Source organism: Naegleria lovaniensis, assembly GCF_003324165.1.
Source record: "Naegleria lovaniensis strain ATCC 30569 chromosome Unknown tig012, whole genome shotgun sequence".
NCBI classification, from domain to species: domain Eukaryota; phylum Heterolobosea; class Eutetramitea; order Acrasida; family Naegleriidae; genus Naegleria; species Naegleria lovaniensis.
Window position 1 is genome coordinate 345,882 of NW_025407834.1, and position 19,183 is coordinate 365,064.

The 19,183-nt window shown below is 35.8% G+C and overlaps 8 protein-coding genes across 8 annotated transcripts; 3 read left to right on the forward strand and 5 right to left on the reverse strand.

Moving 5' to 3' along the window:
- Nucleotides 1-257: 257 nt before the first annotated feature.
- Nucleotides 258-5,018, reverse strand: C9374_001273 (uncharacterized protein; the record flags this gene model as incomplete). Its single annotated transcript, XM_044688526.1, has 5 exons — nt 258-779; nt 858-1,901; nt 1,961-2,467; nt 2,605-4,164; nt 4,311-5,018. The coding sequence occupies 5 exons, from the start codon at nt 5,016-5,018 to the stop codon at nt 258-260; spliced, it is 4,341 nt and encodes a 1,446-aa protein (XP_044551671.1).
- A 611-nt stretch (nt 5,019-5,629) lies between these two features.
- On the reverse strand, nt 5,630-7,922 carry C9374_001274 (uncharacterized protein; the record flags this gene model as incomplete). The annotated part of the gene is made up of 5 exons (XM_044688537.1): nt 5,630-5,763; nt 5,816-5,899; nt 5,961-6,156; nt 6,209-6,697; nt 6,765-7,922. 5 exons carry the CDS (start codon nt 7,920-7,922, stop codon nt 5,630-5,632), a joined length of 2,061 nt encoding a protein of 686 aa, XP_044551672.1.
- A 317-nt stretch (nt 7,923-8,239) lies between these two features.
- C9374_001275 (uncharacterized protein) lies at nt 8,240-9,719 on the forward strand (the record flags this gene model as incomplete). Its single annotated transcript, XM_044688548.1, has 2 exons — nt 8,240-9,042; nt 9,158-9,719. 2 exons carry the CDS (start codon nt 8,240-8,242, stop codon nt 9,717-9,719), a joined length of 1,365 nt encoding a protein of 454 aa, XP_044551673.1.
- A 55-nt stretch (nt 9,720-9,774) lies between these two features.
- C9374_001276 (uncharacterized protein) lies at nt 9,775-10,812 on the reverse strand (the record flags this gene model as incomplete). Its single annotated transcript, XM_044688559.1, has 1 exon — nt 9,775-10,812. One exon carries the CDS (start codon nt 10,810-10,812, stop codon nt 9,775-9,777), a length of 1,038 nt encoding a protein of 345 aa, XP_044551674.1.
- A 56-nt stretch (nt 10,813-10,868) lies between these two features.
- C9374_001277 (uncharacterized protein) lies at nt 10,869-12,041 on the reverse strand (the record flags this gene model as incomplete). The annotated part of the gene is made up of 1 exon (XM_044688570.1): nt 10,869-12,041. The coding sequence occupies one exon, from the start codon at nt 12,039-12,041 to the stop codon at nt 10,869-10,871; it is 1,173 nt and encodes a 390-aa protein (XP_044551675.1).
- A 1,933-nt stretch (nt 12,042-13,974) lies between these two features.
- On the reverse strand, nt 13,975-14,748 carry C9374_001278 (uncharacterized protein; the record flags this gene model as incomplete). Its single annotated transcript, XM_044688581.1, has 1 exon — nt 13,975-14,748. The coding sequence occupies one exon, from the start codon at nt 14,746-14,748 to the stop codon at nt 13,975-13,977; it is 774 nt and encodes a 257-aa protein (XP_044551676.1).
- A 108-nt stretch (nt 14,749-14,856) lies between these two features.
- On the forward strand, nt 14,857-16,620 carry C9374_001279 (uncharacterized protein; the record flags this gene model as incomplete). Its single annotated transcript, XM_044688592.1, has 1 exon — nt 14,857-16,620. One exon carries the CDS (start codon nt 14,857-14,859, stop codon nt 16,618-16,620), a length of 1,764 nt encoding a protein of 587 aa, XP_044551677.1.
- Nucleotides 16,621-17,145: 525 nt separating this feature from the next.
- Nucleotides 17,146-19,164, forward strand: C9374_001280 (uncharacterized protein; the record flags this gene model as incomplete). Its single annotated transcript, XM_044688604.1, has 1 exon — nt 17,146-19,164. The coding sequence occupies one exon, from the start codon at nt 17,146-17,148 to the stop codon at nt 19,162-19,164; it is 2,019 nt and encodes a 672-aa protein (XP_044551678.1).
- Nucleotides 19,165-19,183: the final 19 nt, after the last annotated feature.

A 19,183-nucleotide genomic window follows, 5' to 3' on the forward strand; every position in this document is an offset into this window, starting at 1 on the left:
GGGGCCGCCACTGCCATCTTCACACTGAAGATCGGAAGCACCACTGCATCATGTTTAAGAACCAGTTCAGCATACAACAGAAAAGAGGGGAAGCATTAATTCCCATAAAAATTACATTTTATTCAATAAAATATTATGGGAACAATCGTGGTGGAATTGGGTTCATAAAATTTGTGCAGCTTGTCTTGGAGGAAGAGAGCTCTTGAATTCACACACACAACCATGAATCAATCTGAAAGGAGGAGGAGAGAGAATAACTATAACAGTGTAAATCCATCGTCATCATCTGTCTTTTTCTTCTCTTGATCCTCATCATCGCTCACCTCTTCATCCTCTAAGGCTAGCCCTTCTAACATTTTCAAGGTTTTTTCGTGTAGCTCTTTCAATCCTGTTAATTCTTCCAGATACTTGCTGTCATTGAATACTCTTTCCAAGAATTGATAACCCTCTCTCTCATATCCACTTATCACAACATGAGAACAGCATGTGCATTGAGAATAAGAGGATCCATACAACAAATTGGTTTGATAGTTGGAAATGGATCCGCGTATCTGATGAGGAACAACACCCAAATCACTTTGTGTGCTGTCATGATTATTCACAAGTTCTTGTGTCTTGTTGGATTCATGTAAAAGTTTTGGATTAAAAGCACCTGCATGATTTTTCAAAGGATGATGCAACAATGAAACCAACAACTCTACAGCAAGAGATCCTGCAATGGCACTGACACCAGGTCTCGTGACTGTACATTGTTGATCAAGAGTTCTATCCTTAGTACTCTGCATTGGTATACGCACATAAAAACACAATCAAGCAGAATTATGAACATTTAAAAATCCGCTCCACTCCATACTTACATTCACAGGTGCAACAACATCATTACAAAAATAACATCCAAGTCGTTCCTTTTTCGCACTACTTGCAGTGATGTTACTGTTCTCATAGACTCCATATCTCATCACAAGATAGGACTCAAATCCAAGGGCAGCATTAATCACAATCTTCTTCTTTTGAACAGCAATCAATGAGGGCAACCATCTTGATTCACGAGTATCAGTCAATAAGAATACTGCATCATGTTCTTCAATGAGCTTTTCTAACTGGTCTACATTTGCTCGTGTTTTTTCAGAATCTGTTACGAAATGTCCTGGCATTGGAATTTCCAAGTTGACACCTTTCGTGTTTACATTCGGATAAATTTTACGTAAATGTTCGGCTGCACAAGTGGCCTTATCTTTCCCACCATCAAAACAATCTTCATATTCAAAAAGTGGCTGCCTTACAGGATTACTAAAACTCACTTTGGTTCTATCTAAAAATGTAATGTTGAAAATACCCCAGGCCATCAAATTACGAGCAACATGACAACCTAAAGTACCACTTCCAATCAATAAACATTTCGTTTTTGACAACATGTCTAAATCGAGAGAGGGAAACATTCTCCATTTCATGAGTTGAAGATTTAACGTCACAGAAGTCTCTGCTAATTTGACAGGATCCATTGTACTACCCATATTCACATATCTGGGACCTAACTTGTTTTTTGCATTCTTTTCCCACCCAACAACGCTAAGAGAGGACGATGGTTCTTCGACTCTATCATTGTTATACTTCAATTCAGTGTTCAAAGTAATACTTGCGCTGACGTCCTTTCTGGCTGGATCTTCCCTGAAACATAATACTTTGAAAGCTTTCCTATTAAATGTTGACGAAGCAGCCAATAGATAATTTCTTAAAATCCAACTTGGATATTCTTTCAAAGCACTTGGATCAGAAAATCCCAAATATGCCTGATCAAAATTAATTTCTTGCCAATCGCTTAATGGCCTCACTTTAACAATTGTCTCATCAGTAGAAATTTCAACGAAATAAAAGCCATGTGGTTCTTGTTGTAAATACTTCTGTATTCACTCATTGAAATTTGTAAAGAATCTTGGACTTTTTCGCTTAATTGACCTACATGATTGTCGTAAACGATTTCCATATCAGGGAAAGACAATGATGGAAATGCAAACCAATAATAAAAACTATGGTGTTTAAGGTCAGCAAAAGTGATCAATAAGAAATGAGTCAATTCAGTTGGGTTCAATAACCATTGGCCATTCTTGATTTGATTTTCATAAATTGTCTCAGTTCCTATTTTTCTCAGCATGGTTTTCTTGTCATAATTATTAAATTCTTCAATCGTGTTTGCATTGTACAGAGTACCAGGTGATTGAAACATGTAAGGATTTGAAGCACAATTAGATGAAAAAGCATTCTCTCCTAACCTCCATTTAGAGCTCAGAGATGCGCTTGATGGTTCTTGAGATCCATGATGCTGCTGTTGAATAGCGTTCAAAACTTGGGAATTAAAAACTCTACCAGTGGTGTATGTGGCAAAGATAGGCTTTGCTTGATTATCTAACCGATATTCCAATAATTTTTTGTTTTCCAAATCATACCAAAATTGAGGATCCACGAGGGACTGTATCAATTCAAATTTTAGATTCGGTGATGATGATAAACTCATGGCAAAACAGGCTGATCAACAAAGATCCGATGAGGAATTTGGTATTTTTTTGATTTTTTTAATTTTTTTTGTCTTCACCAACAACAACTCACACACACGTCCAACAGTCGACGGTAATGATCAGCACTGCTGCTTCCATTTGTTTGGTCCACTTGATTCGAACTTGACAACAACAACTTTTCAACTAAGGTATTAAGCTGTTGCTGCAACCAAGGGACTTTAGGTTCTAATAAACATTTTGAAATAAATGGCTGATATTGAATTACAGATGATGCGCAAGTACTTTCTTGAAGACCACCTTCAATACAGCACTTGACAATGGTCTCTCTTATTAATATATCTATGAATTCTCCACATTCCTCACCATCAATACAATTTACAATATGATATTGGAATGGTTTCACATAATGGTAGAACGAATCTCTGTGAACTTGCTCAAATAAGTTGACCATGTCTGAAACTTGTTGTTTCACTTGGTGATGTACATGTTGTAATTCTGGTCGAATTGGAGAGACTGTCGATGGTGAATAAATATTTGATGAAGTAAAACTCGTCGTTGTCATATTCCATGCACTGCTATGGTTGTTGTTATTGGTCATTGCTGAACTCGTAAAGCTAGTAGTGGTGTTGTTGGCAGTTGTTGAAGAATTTGTTTGATCCTCGAGTGTTGTATTCGTGTTGGTGGTCGATTTTGTGTGAGAGGTAGTAGAAGTGCTTTTAGAACTATTTGTGTCATTCTCGAGTGTTGAAAGAATTGAGGTTGAACTTGTGGTATTTCTTGGAGTACAACTACTACTACTCGTACTAGTACTCGTTTCATTACTACAATGACCATCAATGTCATGATCTTGTTGAGAGGTTTGATGATGATGATGAGAGGTGTATTGATGATCAAGCTTTGTCATAGGTTGGGCATTGGGAGGAGGATGGATATCATTGGGTGCCAATACCATCAATGCCTGAGTGGACGAGTGTGAAGATTGGAGGATTGAGGAAGTTGTGGTCATCATGGTGGTCATCATGGTTGTTGTACTCGTCATGGCAGTTGTGGTAGAAATGGTACTATTCAGAAAATATAAAGATTCAAATAAGAGACTTTTCAAATTTTTGCATTCCACTCCTCTTGTAACGACCATATTCATAAACAAGTCTGGTTTGGTAAAGATGAGAATGACGTTTTTACATTCCCGTAAGAGAGCTCTATTAATGACATCTCTGTATGTGTTCAGACTTTCACTCATACGATTGACAGAATCATTTTCAATCAATGTTTGATTAAATTCACACATGGATACAAAATACAGGACAAAATCAGCTCTTTTGTCTTTTAGGAAGAATTCCCATTTCTTTTTTTCAGAAGCTCTTCCACCAACATCTACAAGTGTGAAACTAGTCTTTGAATCATAATTGAGAGTAGTTTCACTTTTACCAATTGTGAGACATCGAATAAGAGGAGTATATTTGTCTTTGAGAGATAAAGGTCGATGAAGTGATAATATGGATGAGCTACTTGATGGTAGAGACGGAGTAATTTCTTCAAATTCAGCAGAAGGAAAGGATGATGCATCGACACCATATTTTGGTTTGATTTGAGGTGATAATTCAGAGTGTTTTGGAGCTACTTTTGTTGTAATGAGGAATGAATATTGGGACTATGCGAAAGATCAATGTGTTGTTGATGTGATCTCTTGAGGACACTCATCATTTTCATCCTCCGAGTGTTTTGTTTAATTTTTCCTCCCAATGTTTCATCACTTTCGCTCAAAATTAAGATCATGTCCTCACATAATAGATTTACATTGTCATTCAAGTTATGAGTTTCTTTGTGTTTCCAATATAAATCTCTAATGATTGGATATTTTCTCCAAATGTATTGAATGTATTGTCCGCATATCATTGAGGCTTGTTTTGTAAATTCAAATTTTGTGCTCAACGAATTCATGTTACAAATAAAATCAAACAATTCATTTGGATTGTTCGTTTGACTAATATTTCCATCATAATTCAAAATGTCAGTTAAGAATTCATCCTTTTCTTGTTGATTCATGATATTAAATATAATTTCATAGAGTGTGTTCAAACATGTTTTCATGATGAGAGTAAGTCTAGCCTTTTCATTGGGGTAAGGCTTGAATCCGAATTTGGATTTAATTTGGTTGGAAAAACATGTTTTACCACAATCCGAGCATGAGAGAAGATAAATGTTGAACGATTGTGGTCGGGAGTGGTTGTTATTTCTTTTAAAGAATTGGAGTTTAGTAGTATTGGAGCGATGAGAACGGGAGGAGGGTGACTTGATTTCATTGTTGTTGGCGTGATTCGTTTGAGTTGAATCTGCTGAACGATTGATGTCAATAGTGACCTTTTGTGTATCCGAAGATGACGATGATGAGCATACAGGTGGGTCTCGTTGTTGTTGTTGAGAAGTGTTATCGTCATCATCAACATCTTCGGATAACCAATGGGATTCACTAAATTCTGAAGAAGTAGAAATGGTGGAACCCATGGTGTGTTTGTTGTGTGCTCTGTATCTTTGAAATGTTCCAGGGAGTTGTCACGCTCAAAACTCCTGAATTTTTTTGAAACTCACCGAAATTGTCACCACTCAAGAGGCAAGGTTCATAGAATTTCATACGATGCATTCCCTCGTGAGAAGTCTCTTTCCAAAATTACCTGGTGTTGTCACTGATTACCCATGATTGATTTTTATTCATTCATTCGTTCGTTGCTTCTTCTTCTTGATCCACACAGAGATCTTTGAGAATTGCAGAAAGATTCTCGTAGTGCCACTGACTGGCCTTCATCTGCAACGCTCCTCAACTTCTCATCCACAAGGACGTATCCATTTGGTTCTGAGCGTCATCTTTCAAGGAACCAGAAGGACATATGTAGTTTGGAATGACACGTTGACATCAAGTTGCGGTTCTCCTTTGCTTTCAAAATGGTGGCTTTTGTTCATAAACCACACGATAGGGTAAATACTATTTAAGCTTACTGAGGCACTTATTGTCTGAAGTAGAATCGGCTATTCTATGAATACATGTAATTGTTCTGCCATCGACCGAGTCAATCTTATGATTACTTTTATTTTTTAAATTCAGTGTTGGAACTTGAAGTTCATGCATTAGTAGAGTCGAAGAGAGCTGTTTGTAGTGCTGAGAAATCATTGGGTCGTTTTTGAATGGCATCTTCAAGGACTTTCTTGGTCTTGTCAACCACTTGAGGGTAATCCATATAACCAGAACCACTCTCTAAGTTACATGTATACATTCTGCTATTGTTCACACTCTCGAGAATACTTACCGACGAATATTTTGTGCAACAGTTTGCAAATCAGCATAAATAATTGGCCAAATACAATCTCAGGCTCAGTTGCATAGTTCTTGACTGTTTCATCATGATGAAGCATGTGTAAAATCAGTCAATTCATGTAAACATGATCACATACCTTGTAAACACATGAATCGAAATAATGGAAATTTGTTTTCAATGTTTTCAATCGGACAAGTGGCAAGATTCTCAGCATTCAGCAATGTGCACAATGCAAAGAATAAATTAATTCCAGACACACAAAATGGATATGCATGTTGTTCATCAATCAATGACTTCATCAATTTGAGATCATTTCTTGCAAAATATAATAACTTGTCAAAATGCATACATGTATCATGAATCCTCACATGAGCAATTACATACCATCTTTAAGCTCATGACTCCTCCTCCTCTAAAATCAGTGGATGGATTATCTCCTTGAAACCCAATGTTTACCCATTGTCGTGATTTCCTTGCGATGAGAGGATCATCTGGCCTAAGCAGAGCATATAATTCTAATAAATCCTTTTCATGAAACTCATTATTTTCATCATATCTTTCCTTTCTTAATTTGGAGACAGTTCCAACCAAATAATTAATAACTCTAAATTTTGCAGCCTTATATTGGTTCATTTGAGCACCAATGGTATAGATTAATTCTTTTCTATCAAAGCAATAAAATTGGATTGGTTCGCTATTATACAGAGTAATATCTATAATCTCAAATCCATCACCTCGATAAGTATTGTTGGTATCCCTAATTTGCATAATGTCATCAATGTATATTTGTTGCACAAAGGTATAATCAATTCCGGTCGACTTGTCCTTAGAATTATTTTCAATAAGAAGATACATGAGAAGAGAACTGGATGCCTATTCGTAATCCGTAATTAAAACATGGGATTGAATAAAACTCAAGGTTTCTTTTAACCAAACCTACCTTATCGACGGAAAGAGCGTGAGGCTTTCCTTTCAACTCGACAAAAAAATCATCACCACTCAATCTCATCTCAACGAGAACCTTTTTCAACTCTTCAATTCGTTTGAATTTATCTTCATACCATTCTTGTTCTCGTAATAAAAACTGTCCATTTTCATTTTCCTTTTCCTCATCATAATTACTTTCAATTTCAATAATTCGTTTAATTTTTCTCTTCTCCTCTTTTGTGGTGCGATGAAATTGATTAATTTGTTTGAATATATCAGCATATGGATGATCAAAAAGAAAAGCCAATGGCGAGTTATGAATATCAAAAAAGTAATAGATGAGAAAATCAAACGAGTCTAGATTTTTCTTCTTGATTTCATCCAAGTTCTTTTTTCTTGCTTCTGATTGCAGTTGCAAAATGGTAGCGAGATATTCATTGAAGGCTTTCTTTCTATAGTCTAGTAAATTCTGATCATTGTATGAGGTTATTGGACTCTTTGAAGGAAATTTGATATTCGAGAATGATTCTTTGATAGGATATGTTTTCTTGAGCAATGTATGAAATTTCTTGAATTCGTTATATCTTCTCACCACTTTGTGTTGGCATTTCATTGAATCATTACTAAAACCAATCACTAAATCAATTGAATAACCAATATATTTCTTATCACCACTATTGATCAATGGAAGGTCAGTACTTGTAGAAGAAGAGCTTTTTTTAAAATCAAATTCAACAGTCTGATTAATCTGTGCAGATAGAGACGATATTAAATCACTTTTTGTTAGTGTAGGTATCCAAACAGAAACTCTCCTTTTTCTATTGGAGTATGAAATGTTAGAAGTGTTGGATGATAGCGTTGGACTATGTGTGTGAGAAATCAATACTTCAGTGCTACCACTTGCAATAGTGCTACCAGACTCACTTGTAAAATCGGAATTTCCATTCTTCACAGGTGAAGAAACAACGGCATAATGATTTTTGTGCTTGTTGAAATATCTTCGATTTTCATCGAGATAGACCACCAATTCTTGATCCTCAAAATTTTCATCGTCATCATCAAACTCTTCAGATCCAAAAACTGAGTATGGTTGCGAGACTGAAGGTCGTTCCAAAGTGGTTCTGGACTCTCGGAAAGGAAGAGCAGTTTCTTCATCACTTGCTTGCATCATTTTTTTGCCGTGTGTTTTTAGCCAACAACATTGATTTGTAAAATTCAATAAGAAACTTTTTCATCAAATGATGTGTCAACTCGGAATGAACTACAAAGCACAATCCCGAAGGGTACCAAGTAGCTGTCTTTGAGAGACCGCTTTCGCATACAGTTTGCCACTCCTTCGACGCTGAAGCCACCCGTAATTGGACTAGATGAAACAGCAACATTAGAGTGGTTGATTGACTGAGGATTATGGAAGGGCGATGATGTCTCTGCCCTCTGGCGTCCAAACTTGTTCTTCATGATTATGGTTTTATTGTTGTTTTAAAAAAAATGCAAAAACGTGCCATCCTTTCATCCGGCCTCATCATTCAAAAGAACATCTCTATCACCACCACTGCGATCTCATCATCATTTTTGAAGAAACCATCCCATCATCAACAACGAGAATTTTCTCAAACTATTCCAACCATGAGTGCTCAAATTTATAACGAACATTTAAAGCCTATCATTGAAAAACAATTAAACGAAATCAGACAAGCAGGAACCTACAAGAAGGAAAGAGTCATCACTTCTCCGCAAGCATCAAAAATTACAACACTTCAAACAGGAAAGAATGAAGTCTTGAACTTCTGTGCCAATAACTATTTGGGCTTGAGTGATCATCCAGAGTTAATCAAAGCAGCAAAGAAGGCTCTTGATACTCATGGAATGGGTCTATCATCAGTTCGTTTCATTTGTGGTACTCAAGATATCCATAAGGAATTAGAAACTAAAATTTCAGAGTTCCATGGCACAGAAGACACTATTCTCTATCCATCATGTTTTGATGCTAATGGTGGTTTGTTTGAATGTCTTCTCAATGAAGAAGATGCTGTGATCAGTGATGCTTTGAATCATGCAAGTATCATTGATGGTATTCGTTTGTGCAAGGCTCAACGATTCAGATACAAACATATGGACATGGCTGATTTAGAGAAAATTTTGCAGGAGACTCAAAGTGCTCGTACTAGATTGATCGCAACTGATGGTGTGTTTAGTATGGATGGTGATGTTGCACCACTTCCAGAAATTGTGAAATTGGCTGAGAAGTACAAGGCTATTGTTTTTATTGACGAATGTCATGCAACTGGATTGTAAGTAGTAGTACTACCAGATTTAGTGCTAACATTGTCAACTCGGTTTCAACTTGGATGATGTTCGCCTTTGATGCTTCATCAAAATTGACTGACTGCTTTTGAACTCACACAGCTTTGGAAAAACTGGTCGTGGCACTCCAGAGCACTTTGGTTTGGAAGGAAAGATTGATATTATTAATTCGACATTGGGAAAGGCTTTAGGTGGTAGCACAGGAGGATACACCACTGGAAGAAAGGAAATTATTGAGCTTTTAAGACAACGTGCTCGTCCATACCTTTTTTCCAACTCACTTGCTCCTCCAGTAGTAGGTGCATCATTGAAAGTTTTTGAAATGATTTCAAAGGACACTTCACTAAGAGATCATCTCATGGACAATACTAAACTTTTCAGACAATCCATGAAGAAAGCTGGCTTTGAAATTATTGGAGATGATTCTTGCCCAATTGTTCCAGTTATGCTTAGAGACGCAAGATTGGCATCAGAATTTGCTGATGAAATGCTGAAGAGAGGCATTTATGTCATTGGTTTCTCTTATCCTGTTGTTCCAAAAGATCAAGCTAGAATCAGAGTGCAATTATCTGCTGGACATTCCAGAGAACAAGTCGAGAAATGTATCAATGCATTCATTGAGGTTGGAAAACAAAAAGGCATTATCAAAATGTCTAATCTTTAGTATGTGACACGATGATTAAAGATATTCGAAATGTCATATTGATATCATTTATACCTTAAATTGTATACTTTTTGTTGTCATCATTTTTGCGATAAAGAACAATTGGGAAATTCTCAATGATTTGATAGCCATCCGCAAATATTACAATCAAATTCACTTCAAATTGAATTCGGAAATTGCTGCCAATCAAGGTGGGACATGTGAATAGCCTTGGGAAAACCATAAAAATGGGTAGTTTCAATCCTTTGCAAACATTTCCTTCTCCAAGTTGCAAATTCTGAATTTCTGTTGCTTCTTTTATCATATTGCCTCCTTCTACGCTGCAACTTTCTACTCTTATGAGTTGAATCTCTACTGATTTAATTCTTGATGAAGTTTTCAGAATTTCAATTTCTCCTTCGAATGGTTCAGTAATATCACAAATGGTATCAGCAATATAGCCCTTAATTTCATACTCAGGTATTCCAGAAACATTGTGACGAAGAACATTTTGTAATGTCTGAGGAGTGAGAGTGAAATGCTTTGGTTGTTTTGGAATGACAATATTTGTGCCTGGAGTTGAAGCAGTGTCATCCTGTTGTGATTCTGTAGAAGGAGAAATTTCTGATGATGTCGTACTGATTAAATTTCTGGCAATGGCAACTCCTTGTCCTCTATTATAAACTGTAAAATCAAGAGTGGCCTTTTGATCTTTGCTGAACAATCCCATTTTGACTTCACATGATATTTTGTAACGACATGCTAAATAAACACCAGCATATGTTTCATAGAGTGGAATTTTCTTGTTGAGTGGTTGTAACACAAATTCAAAAGGAATATCAGTAACTCCACTCGGAAATTTCTGTCCAACTTTATCCAGTTGAATTTGTAAATCTAACAATTTGATTGGTTTGAATGAATTCATGACTACATCAAATATATTTAAATTACTTGTTCCATTATATTGAAATGTTACGACTCCTTCTACTTGTAAATTAATAGCTGATGATTTGAACCCTCCAGGTTTAGCATTAATCTTTACAACTCCACGAACTTTCTCTCCGGAGAAGTAAGTACGGTCTGGTTTTTTTAATTGAATTTCAAGGCTTTGCATCGTGATGATGATCTCGAGAGAGAGAGCGAGTGGAGCAGAAGGATCAAAAGATTTTTTTATTGTTCTTTCAATTTCTTTTGAGGAGGTTCCTGGACGCAGCCATTCGAAACGCTACTGTCTGCCACCTGTTGCTGCTGCTGTGTGGATTCAAGGTTGGCAGAAGAAGAAGGTACAACGTTGGAGGATGAGGATGGATTGTTGTTGCAAAGAGTTGAGGAAGTATTGCTACTGGCGTTCTTACTTTGAAATAGTTCATACTTGATGTACTTGTCATTATCTGTTTTCTTGGTTGTAATCTTTCTTGTTGGATCTTTGGCATAGTATTCTTGTATGAGACAATATTGATGAATGTAATAATAGAGAAAATTCTCCAAATTCTCAGAGTATTTGTATTCATCATTGATCATTGGTTTTGAGAGAGTTTCATTCATGGCCTGAACCAATTCTTTATAGAAATAATAAATGGCTTCAATGGTACTCAGGAATTTTTGACCTTCTTTTTGATATCTCCAAAACAACGTCTCCTTTTCTTCAATGATGACACATGGTAATCTATTAATTAATTCATTCCGATATATTTGTTTAGCTTGTCCCCAAGTAGAGTCAATAAATACAGCATATTTCAAACTGGAGGTATTGATATCATTTTCATTGTTATGATGACTTGATGATTGGGCATTATTATGACTTGATGATTGGGCATTATTATGACTTGATGATATGGTGTTATGACTTGATGATATGGCGTTATGACTTGATGATTTAAATAAATCACGAACTTGTTTTGCATTCTTTGATGGAAAAACAAGAATACTATTGCTTGGAGTAATAAATGATGGAATATCAGGAAATTCATATAAATCAGCACTCGAGTGAGCAACAACTTTGGCTTGAACGGCTGTAGATTTTGTTTTTCGTTCTAGTTTATGTTGAATAATAATGCAATGAAGAGGTAATTTGGAAATAGTTGGTGGATGATCAATCAATGGAATACAGCAATCGTAACAATAATATTTTCGATTCTTTTGACATTTCGGACAAGGTACTTTCGGAAGGCTGTCAAAGGATGCAATATGAGAGATTGGAGGATTTGTGAAGGGAGGAATATGAAAGTGTTGATAGACCATTTGCAACAGTGGTGAGTTATTGATGTTCTCATCATTGGTGTGCTGTGATGAGGTTTGAGTCGTTTCTTGAGTGGTCGACTCGAGCGCTCGAGGAGGGATCATTTTGAAATTGTAAATATTTTTTTTGAATTTGAAGGTTCCCGCTACTCGCGGTTGACGTTAATTTTTAACGTTTTTTCGTCAAAAATTACAATCAAAAAGTTAACGAAAAAAATTTTATTCTCGCTTGAAAAGCGTTAATTATTGACGAAAAAACGTCAATAAAAAGCGTTAATTTCCCACATTAACGATTTCATTATTCACGCGTCAAATTAACGTCAATTATTATGATGTTTCATAATAAAAATAATTGACGAAAAATTAACGCTCCTTATTTCTCAAATTTCTCTTTCATTCTCGTTCAACCAATCGTTCACTAATTCAATCTCTTCAAACCACTCCAAATCTTCAAATCTTGTATGTTTATCCATTTTCCTCACATTCATTCATCCAAATTCTCTAATTTATATCCAACAACAAAGCTAAAGTAGTCAATTTAATGAATATAAATGGTAAATGAAAGATGAATTGGATTGACATTACTTACTTTTGAATAATTTAAGCTATCGGGTTGAAATATCATCTAATTCAATACTTGTATTTCATATCATCTTTTCATTTGTTTATCATGATGTTGGTTTTGCATTCAGTTAAAATATTTTTCAGTTGCGGCATAATAATCATAGTGATCAATAGTTCAATCAAAACACACTTCAAATTCATATAAATGATATATCAATTTGTCATTTGTTTTGATATCTCTATTGCACTGACATTATTATTCACAACAAGTCATATTTTAACATCAATCAAACCAATCCCTATTCATGACAAACAAATGCCTCGATGATCTAAATACATTCCAGGCTTAAAATGTAAAAACATCAAACTCTAAATCATTGAAAGCTCTGTTAATCAATCCATAATACAAACAATCCTTCATAATACCAAGCAAATTCAGCTTGAAATTCCATAACTCGATAATATAACATCTTTTTCAGTTCTACCATTGACAAATGTTAAGAAAGCGGTTGTTTGGTTATTGTTGCAACTACAATCCTTTAACTCTCAATGCATAGTGGGACAAGAGGGTACGAATAATCAAACAACCAACTGTGGATCAAATATACTTGAAGTCTTATCATCCCTATCCTCAATTGATTATCATTAAATTCAATCCCTACCTCAAGATATCCCTTCATTATCTGGATGTTAGAACTTGCTTCAATATCCTCAACCAATCTCTACCAACGCATTCTATGTACAGAGTGTAATGATGGATATTCAAAACAACAACTAATAAAGAAGAAGCAACTAAAACATTTTGAATAAACAAAAATCTGCTCAGCAAATCTAACAACCTACCGATCATGTTACTCTAGAAGGAAATAAATAAACAACGAATAATGTTGTTGATATTAGTACATGGTTGGATATACTTACCGGTTTAACAGGTGAACAAGTTTAATCATCCTCCACAACAATAACAATGGCCGTAAATGAAACGAATTACCTTTTCAAACAGCACGAACAGAATTACTTTCAAATCAAGCAATAACTACAAACCCTATCTGTTTGTTCAACAATATCTTCTCCTATCATCAACATAACATTCATTCGTCTTGCCAAAATGTTTGATGATGCTAAAGGTCCTTTGTAGCATCTATCGTTGATCAGATTCAAGAAATTCACAACAACTTCGTGAAAAAGAGCTTACCGTAGAAGACTTTATCAATAAAAGCCAGCTTTGTCCTTTATAAGAGACAAAAGGCAAATGATAGCAAAGACAGTCCTCCATTTCGAGCAAACATGAAACGTGTCGATATCTTTGGATGATTTGGAGATCATACCTGTATCAATGAAACACGTACACTTACGCAAAGCAAGCTCTAGCAGCGTATAAGATGAACAAGCGGCATCTGTTGATGAATGAATGTGATTGTTGAACGTGGAGGCTACTACAAGCTTTTGAGAATTTTTTTATAAAACAAATTTTTTATGTAATGCAAGATTTTACAACGACTGCTTGCTCTTGGTTTTGGATTCGTGCTCTTTCTTTGATGCGTTGTGTTTTAAAGTTCGACTTAAATTCATCAATAATAGCACCATATGTGACAGAAATTGTTTTGCTTGGAAGAACATTCGGGTATTGTAATTGAAGAGCAATTAATGCGTTCAATGGCTTATTCAATTTGATGATTAATTCTTTTAGCTGTTTGTTTTCCAATGATAAGGCCTCGTTTTTCTCTCTGAGGTCTTTGACTTGCTGAAGGAAAAAGATATCACTAGCGAAATTCTTATGATCAGTAGGTTCTGTAGACTTGGGCTCATTTTGCAAAGGAGAATCACTCTCTTCAACATTTGAATTTGAGTTTGTTCTTGAATCCGAAATTTCCGGTGGAGTTATAGAGAGAACTTCATTGTCATCAATCTTGTCATCATCGACTTCAGTGTCATAATTCATGGAAAATAAGGAGACGGGAGTACATCCTTGCTGAACCGTAGAAAAAGCATTTTGAATCATAGGAGCATGATTGGTTCGATCTTCAATTAATGAAAGGCATGAAATATCAAAAATCGTCTTCTTTTGATCTTGAACGAAGGATGGAACGTGAAATATAATGTCATTTAAACTGCAATTAGTTGAAGTGAATGATTGAACTCTTCCTTTACCAATCTTGTAGTAACAATTCTCTCCCTTTTCAATAATTTCAACTAAATCTCCAACTTTGAGATTTGAACGGACGATGAAGAAGTTCTCTCTTCCCATTCATTTTCAAGCGTTGTGAATGATAATGTTAATGTAAATGTTGATACGTTGATGAAAAAAATTCTCAAGTTTGCAGTAACAAGTTCTCTCTCTGAAAATTGTCTCAAAATGGTTTTGAATCTAATTCGAGAAGCCATTCAACTCATTCATGAGAGTGATAAACAAGAACTTTCAGATAAGCTGACATTAACAGGGTTCTATAAGTATTTCCTTTTGTCTTCAAAGACAAAGAAAATTCCAATGTGCACTGATTGTCAGACGTATCAAAAAAATCCAGACCAAAAATCCTGTCCTAAATGTGGGAAATTATGGAAAGATATCAAAACTCATTGCTTTTTACGCCCATTAAAATTCCAATTCGAGGAAAGGATATTCAGAGAGCCACAATTTTTGGATCAATTTAAACTTGATAATCGTGATCCCCAACTTATCCAAGATCGCTGTGACGGAGACATCTACAAAAACATTCACAAAAAATTCGTAGATGCAGGAGGAAAAACTATGACGTTATTTGGTGACGGTGTTGCTCCGTTTAAATCTAGTCAGCAAAGCTTTTACGAATTCTCTATCACATTCAATGAGATGAAATCAAATGTAAGAAAGAAGCGCAAGAATAACTTTTTGTGGCTACTATTTCCTAACAAACCATCTCAAGAAGAAATCAATTTGTGTTTGAAAATCATGATGGATGATTTGAATGTGTTCAATGATCAATTTAAACAAATATCATTGAGATTAGAAAGAGTAATTGCTGACTTACCTGCAAGGTCTAAAATTCTCTTATTTCAAAAATCAGGGTATTATTTTTGCCATTTATGCAAGATTCGAGGGGAACCTGTTCAGTTATCAGGAGGAACTACTCAAGTTAGATATCCACTTAGGAGAGACATTTCTAGCAATCAACGAATTGTTTTTGGTTTGAGAGATCGACATTTTTGGAATAATGTTTCGGGAAAAGAGTTGTCATGGGGTGTTCGTAGATATTCTCCAATATTAGACCAGAGTTGGAAACCAACTCCCACTACAATATGCTCCTATGATTCAATGCATAACTTGTATGAAAGAATTATGCGTGACATGATGGAGATGATTCCACTTCAATATTGGGACGAGTTCGACAAGGAATATCTCAAGCAAAAATTTCCTTCGTTCTTACATAGACACCCGAGATCAGTTTCCAAAAATTTAGTACACCTTAAGGCAATGGAGATATATATGATTATTCACTATTATCTAGATCTACTTCAGGATGTTAAGAATTTCAGTATGATTGAGTTGAAGTATAAAATTATTAAGAGAATGGTTGTTGTAATTGACAAGTTAACAGATGCCATTAATATAGCTGATTTGAATTCAATTAATGAGGAATTAAGAGGTATTTTGGAGGATTATCAAGAGATGGTGGGCATTGCAAAGGCTACAATGAACTTCCATGTAGCTAGTGATATGGTGCGAAATGCAAGCCTATATGGTCCATTGGCACATAATACAGCCTTTGTTGGGGAAAATCTAAACTTCACATTGACCAAGCCGTTCATTTCATCAAATTCTGCAAGGTATTCTATTATGTTTTTTGATATGGCGCAGTTATGCGATATATTTGGTTTAAGTGAACTCAAACCTTCGGAATGTGTGTGTGGTCATTTCGTATTGAAGAAAGAGAGAGATGTTGTGGCTGATACTTCTTGTACTCCTGCAAAATACTTCAAGATCAAATCATTCACGGATTCCACAGTGACTTTGCAGAATTTGTCAGACAGGTCTGTGATTGAAGTGTCCTACAAAGAGCCTCTGGTTCCTTGTGTTACTGTTACTAGAAAGGGGAAGAGTTATTTCATTCCGATGCACAAGAACGTAAATCAATATATTTAATGAAGCCGTGATGAAAAATAAACCTTGCTTTGTTTCGAAATTTTTTTTTTTGCAGGTGCGCAATTTTTGCGTTGTTTTTTTAACGCAAAAGCGTCAACTTTGCGAAGAGGGTTGCGGGTCCATGAGAAGCGGGTTGTTTAGCCTTTCAAAAAAAGGGAACACTTGCGAGTGGTTCACAGATGAATTTCAATACGCATACAAATTCGACGCCACCAGTCCAGTGATGAACGCATCTGGGCGCATAACAGTTATTAAAGGGCTACGGACAATTGTCCTCTATCTCTTCAACCATTTGAAAAGGTCTTGTTTTGGCGCTTCATCTCGCATTCTTGGAGCGTATAAAAACAACCATTTCAAAAAAAAATTGTAGTGATCCAAACTAACTCCCTTACATACACATCTCTCACTCCTACTTGATAGTCGTCAGAGGATCCATTAAGCGATCGTTACCAAATTTTTTGATCGCTGTTTCAAGGATCGGATATCAAGAAACTCACAACCACTCTATTTATTTAAATTCCAAACATGATTCAAACCTCCACTCTTCCAAAATCCACCAGCAGGAGAAGCTACAATTATGTTCCTCAGTGTACTTCTTCCTCCGTTCGCTCCAGCTCAACAATCAAGGGAAGGGAATCTTCAAATAGTTTAATGTACAGTGCATCAACCAATTCCTTTCCTCATTCTCCAACCTCCTCTTTTTCCTCACACTCTCCGTCTTATTCTTCCCGATTGAACTTGTCTTCAAACTTTTCTCCATCTTCCAACATTTCATCCCCTCCTCATGTTTATTCAAAATTTTCTCATCGATTCGGAAACAATGATTACCATGCTCTTTCAAAACAACGAACAGGTATTAATACGACCTTAGATAAACATCAACAGGATAGTTCCGCTCCTTCCAATTACACAATTCTTTCCAATGGAAGCTTGAAAAGAAGACCTTCAAGCTCTCTGGTCAGTAAAAGAAACACAGACATGTTTGGAACGTATTACACGTTTAGTGATGAAAAAACACCCAAGTTTATTTCTCCATCCTCAAGAAAAGATCTCAATCGAAGTTTAGATGTCAGCTTTGAAAGAGAGAGATCCAAATCTCAGCCAAGATCATTACGAAAGCAAACCTCCTCTCCTTCGCCAAATCTTCAATCACCTTCCGCCAAAGAACATGGATCATCCATTAAAAACCTCATGACTAATTTATTTGGAAAGAGAGGACAGAAATTCGTTGAAGTACAACCTCAATCGTCGAATGTTTCCTCTTTATCTTTGTCCTCAGTGCAACCAAACAGTGATGAGAAGTCTAAAGTTGTTCCAGAAGATGAAGAGACTGTAACTACCATAATGAGTGAACATGTATCGTCACCGTTGGAAGGATCGTCCTTGGAATGCAACGAATGCTCGAGTGAAGATATGCCTCCCATACCAACTAGTAGTTACTTGCTTGGCCATGGTTTTAACGCTGGACTGCGAAATATTGGTAATACTTGCTTTATGAATGCAACACTGCAATGTTTGTGTTCCATTCAACCTATCAGAGACCATTTTACTTCTCCTTTTAAGGTTAATCCAAAAAAAGAAGGAAATTTAGCAAAACAATTTTCAATACTTCTTAAAAACTTAATCACACCATCTTCTGAAAATGATCCATATTTTGCTATCAATCCAGTTGAATTTAAGAGAACTCTCAATCAATATACATCTCTCTTTAGAGGCTTCGAGCAACAAGATTGTCAAGAGTTTCTGAGATATGTTCTTGATGGATTACATGAAGATCTTAATCGAGTTGTTGAAAAACCTAAATATGAAGAACTCAAAGATATTGCTAATGAGAGCGTCATTGATAAATCAATTCGATGGTACAACAATTATATTGAGAGGAACAATAGTTTCATAACAGATCTGTTTTTAGGACAATTGAAGTCAGAAATTCAATGCCATGCATGTAAAAGACAATCCATAACGTTTGATCCTTTCTTAGATATTTCCCTACCCATTGATTTTAAAAATCCACACAGAAGAGGATCTAGTGGTCACTATTCATGGCCTCCAATCTCAAAGCAACATCATGATATGAATCATGAAGTGTCATTGGAGGAATGTCTTTCCAAGTTTACCGAAGAAGAAATGTTAACTGGTATCGAACAAGTCTATTGCAGTGCATGTAAGGCTCATCAAGACGTGACCAAGAAACTAACGTTTTGTAGAATCCCTGAAGTGCTTGTAGTTCAATTGAAAAGATTTTCAAATGATGAAAAACTGTTAACTCCTGTGAGGCTGAGTGATCCAATCAATTTTTCGAATTTTCTAGCAAAAGAGGCAAGAGAACGATTTTACCAAAATGAACCTATTGAATATCAACTATTGGGAGTGATTAAACATTATGGAAGTTTACGAGGAGGTCACTACACTTGTCAAGTCAAAAATTCCAATGAAGAATGGTACGACTATAATGACAGTACTGTGAAAAAGTTGAGCCATTTCAATCCCTCTGACAGTTCTGCCTATGTATTGTTTTATGGAAGAATAAAATATTCAGATTAGGAAAATGATTGAAGCATTT